Source organism: Coffea eugenioides, chromosome 10 (assembly GCF_003713205.1).
Source record: "Coffea eugenioides isolate CCC68of chromosome 10, Ceug_1.0, whole genome shotgun sequence".
NCBI lineage: Eukaryota > Viridiplantae > Streptophyta > Magnoliopsida > Gentianales > Rubiaceae > Coffea > Coffea eugenioides.
In genome coordinates, this window is record NC_040044.1 from 6,032,185 (window position 1) to 6,038,265 (window position 6,081).

Consider the following 6,081-nt stretch of genomic DNA (forward strand, 5'->3'; position numbering starts at 1 on the left):
TGAACTCAAGTTTCTGAACTTCAAGAATTAATAAGTAACAATTGCAGTGGATAAATATAAAGTACTCGTAATTATCCATTATAATTTTGGAGAATCGAAGCCCAATCAACTCTTTTTACCTCTGAGATTTTAGATTCAACTCTGACATGTCAAAAGTTATATGCAACTATATAAATTCATCTTATCATTTCATGCATGAGATTTTAAATGATTGGATAAGTGTCTAAACAATAAGAGAGTGCATAGACTAAACCCTAGGGAGGATGAAAGGAGAAAATGGTTAGAATCGAGAGATTAAACACATAGCTTAGTTAATTTAAAACATTATGAAATTAGCAGTTGAGTTTGGGTTGTAAGTTTTCGTAGAAAAATTTATAGAATATTTTTGTAACATATTTTCTAATTACATTTTTTTATTTCATATACTTCACATTGTCATAGTTCATTTTCTATAAAAGTTTCGGAAAAAAAGTACATTTCAAATGGTATCTTATCAGTTTACTTGAGAAGAGTGTGTTTGGATAGAGTGTATTATTTGAAATAATTACTGTAGCACTTTTTGTGATGTGATATGTGTGAGATAAAAAATAGTTGAAAATATAAAAAGATGAATTGAAAAATGTGTTTATGATACAAGTGAAATATTATTTGAGATAAATTTACAATACAAACACACTTTCTCATTTAAAAAAACGATGAACATGTGCAGTTTAGTGTGTGGTGTGCAGTTGTTTGAACATTCCAAATTTAGTCCACGCGGTACATACGTAATTAATACAAGTACAACGTTGAATTTAGGAAGTATCCTTGAAGATAAAATAAACTCGCTTTTTGGTCCCAATCACAGATTATAACTTGACACTAAGGTACGAGATTAATTTAGCAGAGTTTAAAACCCAGATCTATTTAATAAGAATTAACCTTTTATGCACTGACAGGAAAAGTGTAGTATTTTTATTTACACTAACAGCTATAGATGTATGTCAAATATGTATGATTTAAATTTCAAATTTAAATTTATATTATGTGATATAATCTAAATCTGTTAATATAAAAAAAATTATACACTAATAATGTATAAAAAAAAACTTACTCGTTTAATAAATAAGTGTCAAACATATGGTTAAGTCACTATATAATATGGGTGCGTTTGGATATCTCATTTTTTTAAATAATATTTTGCTTGTATCATAAATACATTTTCGAACCCATATTTTTATCTCACATACATCGCATCATAAAAAATACTACAGTAATTATTTCAAATAATACTCCAGGATAGTTAAAACGTTTAACACAGACCAGAAAACAAATTTAAAATATTTGTTTTGTGGTGAAACTGAGATTCAAATCTCACTATATGTCAGTTTCTTCTTGCTCATCAATTTGTAGTGCGATTGAGTTGCTGTTTCCATCATCTGTAAGTTAGTTTGCTCAGTGCAAGGTATTTATGTATTATTTTCCCTACCCTATGGTTGGTTTCTTGCAATCTTATCAGAAAATAGCGTATTTATTTTGAGAAGAGGAACTACCCGGAAAGAGGCTAAAAAGAATGTGCTATTTATGAGCGACTCATGTTTAACGTTTTCGGATACGAGTGTCGTGCCATGCAATCGAGTCAAACGACAACGTCATGCTGCTGCCGCATCAAATGTGCGCCCCTTTCATTTCGAAAGCAGCCAGCATACTATAAATAGAGACCAAATGCAGCGGCTTTGAGTCAGATTGCAGACCACGAGATCAGTCATACAAGCCCAGCCTAGTAGGACTTCCATTATTCAATATTCAACAATTCTTTTGCTTAGGTGCTTCGAGCATCAATCTGCAATATTATTTGCCAGTTCCTTCTTTGTATAAAGTTAGCCTAAACTCCCAAATCTTGCTTTATCCTCTTCTTTTTCTTTTTTTTTTTTGTGACATTTTGATAATATCGTGCTACAAAGAAACCAACAAACAGAGAACTCTTGCATTTAATTTGTAGATACTGCTAGTTTGCTACTTGCTCACTACTGGGCTGTGGCCAGACAAATTTATCAGAAGCATGGACATGGAGGCTGCAATTCAAGGTGGAAAGCACAACATGCTTAATAAGTTCAAGATTTGCATATCCATGAAGACTCTGATGGTTCTCTTCAACTGCATCTTATTGACCATTGGCCAAGTTGGTGGTCCATTGCTTGTGAGAATTTACTTCTTGCATGGAGGGAAAAGAAAATGGCTCACTGCTTGGTTACTCACTGCTGGTTTTCCCTTACTTATCCTCCCAATTAGCATCTCATATTTTAAAAATCGATCCAACGCTTCGTCTCCAAAGTTTTTGGTCCCTCCTAGACTTGTCGCCGCTAGTGCCTTCTTGGGATTTCTTCTGGGCATAGATAGCTACTTGTACACCTTTGGCATGTCTTACCTCCCCGTTTCGGTTTCTTCCCTTCTGGGCTCGAGCCAACTTGCCTTCACGGCAATTTTCGCCTACTTTGTAGTTAAGCACAAATTCACTCACTATTCAATCAATGCTGTGGTTCTAATGACCTTTGGATCGGCTATTTTGGGACTGCACATGAACGGGGATCGTCCCAGTGGCGAATCACATGCCAATTACACGCTGGGATTTTTCATGACCCTTGGTGCTGCTGCTCTTCATGGATTTATAATGCCAGCATTCGAATACGCACAGAAGAAGGCTGAAGTTACCGTCACGTTCGACCTCTTCTTGCAAGTTCAGTTCCTTGTGTCGATGTTTGCCACCCTGTTCTGTACCATCCCCATGATAATCAACAAGGATTTTCAGGTACTACTCAGACAGAAAAATTAATACGTTTCTTTTTTGAGTGATTTGACTGGCTATAATTAACTCTTTCAGCATCTTAAACTGATCTCATTCTACTGATGATGCAGGCAATTCCACAAGAGGCTGCAGAATTTGAACTTGGACCAATGAAGTACTACATGATACTGGTAATGGCTGGGATTGCATTGCAGTGTATGATGATAGGGAGCACTGGGGTTATTTTCAGCTCTTCATCCCTCTTTGGGGGAATTGTGACTTCTCTTTTAGTACCAGTCCAACAGATATTTGCTATTTTTTGCTTAGCGGAAAGCTTCAGTGGCGAAAAAGGGATGGCCTTGGCGATGTGCCTTTGGGGTTTTGCCTCTTACTTTTATGGAGAATACAAAGTAAACCAGAAGCAGCCAGACGTTAAACATGAGCCAGAGCATGAGGAAGTTTGAATTCTTCATGAAACTTTTTTGGCTCAAAAGATAATTAAAAAACAGAAGAAACTCAAGTTTCTCAGACTAGAATCGGCAGCCAATGTGGATAGATGCAAAGGTTCTGCCACTTGAATTTTGTACCTATCTTTAGAATTTAGAAGTATTAGTGCCACCATTACGACAAACTGAAGTGGAAATTTTTTTTATTTGATTGTGGTACAACCAAATGGCTTGGTTTAGCCAATAGGCACCATCTTCTATTCTCAAGAATCTCCAACGAATGCTCTCTTAAGATATGCAAGTACCATTTCGTGTCTTGTCTGCAACTCTGCATAAGCATCTCATCCGGCTTCCCTCCCCCTCGAAGAAGGATTCTTGACATGTTGTCTTCACGAAAGACTATATCAAATTTTAGGTCGATGCCTCGATGGAGCCAACCGTCAATGCAAAAGCTAACAATATGTCAACTCAATTTGGGAGTAATACTTTCTTTTGCCGCAGATTCGTAAGAATACACCGGAGAAATTCCTAAAAACTATATATTGAAGACCTGCACTTTCAGAGTGCACCACATGCAAATTAGGCGTGATTAGCAAATTACATGTGAAAACTTTATTTGTCATATGCAGCACCTTCGTATCGTTTGCTCAGAAACCACTCAACTCTAAAGTCAAATAGAATTGAATCATGTAATGAATGTAAAGAGATGGAATTATTCTGCATGTGTGATCCATTGTTTCTATCTTTAGAACTCAGAAGTAGTGCGACCCAAATATCCAATAGCTTAGTTCATCAACAGGCTAAGGATTATATCATTGGTTTGCCAAGAATCTCACGGTAAAAGCTCTTATAACAAAATGGGCGCACACAACATAGTGCTATCTGAATGGTCTTTGGTGCATGATTTTCTCACATATATGTTCTTGGTGGAACATGATGATTTTCTCACATACATGTTATTGGTTTCCACCAAGTTTAACTATCAGTTTTTGGGATACTGGAGCAGACTATCACATCAAATCTTCAGCAAGCCTTATCTGCTATGGAATATACTTGGGTTTTACACACAAATAGCTTTTGGGTTAATGGAGCAGACCATCACATGATTGGCAAACCAGGTGAAATTAATAAAAATCCAAAAACCAGTTAGTCTTGAAACTATTCCTATGAAATTTCCTTCCACATTGCATAATTTGACAATGATGATTTCAGGAAGCAGAGAACTCAAAATTTATCAAGGACTAGAATATTAAGTTCAAGAAAACTGAAGGCGTGGTTCTTCAGTGGGTCATGCCTTTATCCCTTTTTCTTCCCTCCCTGTCCCAGCATTAAGTTCAATTTTAGTCATCAGTCCTCCCTCATCACCCATCTTCAAATCACAGAAAGTTTGAGGCTTCAAGCCTTTAGCTGCAAAAATTGCATGTCAGAACTCAAGGAAATTTTTGTTGGAACAAATAACCTTTATCCTGAGCTTCAAAATTTGGTAACTTGTTAGGTCTTTCAGTTTGTAGTTTAATCTTCTTGAAGTACTTGTATAGAAAGCCATATATATATGAGAATCTTCTAGTATCAGTGTAAACTTAAGGCTGAATTGCCTATCAGTCCAAGTTTACAACTTTTGTGATTTTCTTTTGGGCAGACGTAGAACTTCAGCTGTTGTTTTTTTTTTTTTTTTTTTCCGAAACGATATTAATCATATATTAAACTTCAATTAATCTTTACACTTGGAGCAAAGGCCCCTAATTCTATACAAAAGTGCTCAATAGCACAGAGGATTGATCCATTCCTCATCATGTAAGATGCCTAAGGCATACTCCCCAACTGTAGTACTAACATGATTATCATTTTTAGATAAGATACCAAAGGAGCACATTTGAAACAAAACCCTCAAACTAAGAATATCCTCAACTAGAGTATGCAACTTGATATTTGATGCACTCCCTGCACTAATTTGCTGATGTAGGTGTTTGTTGCAGCTCTGGATGTTGACTTTCCTCCAGCCTTTGACAGCCAATTTACACATAGCTATCTTGATAGCCTCGGCCTCGTCCAATTGTGGACAATTGTAGCTTCTTTCATGAATCGCCCAAGCTGCAACAATAACATTTCCTTCAGTCATAGCAGTCACACCTATGCCAACCTTTTTGCTGTTTAATTCGCTCAGTGCCGCAACCTTGACTTGGATCACCTCTGCATTCTCTGCTTCTATCCTTTGCATTTGGTAAGTAGCTGTTTCTGCTGTGCTCTCTTGCTCCTGCTGTTTGTAGGCTTCGCTGAACTCCATCCATTCCTCTTGAGCTTTCTGAATAGTTGCCATTGCATGCCTTTGTTTGTTGTTGAATTCCCATTCATTTCTGCTTTTCCATACTTGCCACAAGATGTTAACTGTTAGAGCAAGGTGTTCTTCACCATCCCGTCTCGATTTAGCTCCTGTAATTTCAGTCCACCAGGCCTTAAAACAGCCTTGTTTGTCTTTCGCACCCCCCCATTGTATTGGAGCAATCTGCCAAACCTGCTTAGCCTGTCTGCAGTTCAGCAGCACATGTTCCACCGTCTCTTCCCCTTCACCACATGCTTTACAGATGGGATCTCCTTTCTTCGACCTACTAAAGATTACTTCCTTGACTGGGAGTGCATTATTGATGCATTTCCACATGAAGGTCTTTAGTTTCTGTTTGATGTTAAGTTTCCATAGGCAGGACCACATCTGTTTTGCTGCATTCTGTGTACTAGAACCCACACCCTTATATCCGATCCTTTCTTGTGTCACCTTCTCTTTCATTAGTACCTTGTAACCTGTGCTCACTGTGTACTGTCCCGTAGGAGAGTGCATCCAGAAATTACGGTCCTCCTTTCCTGCTAAGCTTATAG

General features: G+C 37.2%; 1 protein-coding gene across 1 annotated transcript; it reads left to right on the forward strand.

Annotated features, from left to right (window-relative positions):
* The first annotated feature begins 1,740 nt into the window (after positions 1-1,740).
* On the forward strand, positions 1,741-3,499 carry LOC113749814 (purine permease 1-like). The gene is made up of 2 exons (XM_027293679.1): positions 1,741-2,788; positions 2,896-3,499. The coding sequence occupies exons 1-2, from the start codon at positions 2,042-2,044 to the stop codon at positions 3,226-3,228; spliced, it is 1,080 nt and encodes a 359-aa protein (XP_027149480.1). The 5' UTR covers positions 1,741-2,041; the 3' UTR covers positions 3,229-3,499.
* Positions 3,500-6,081: the final 2,582 nt, after the last annotated feature.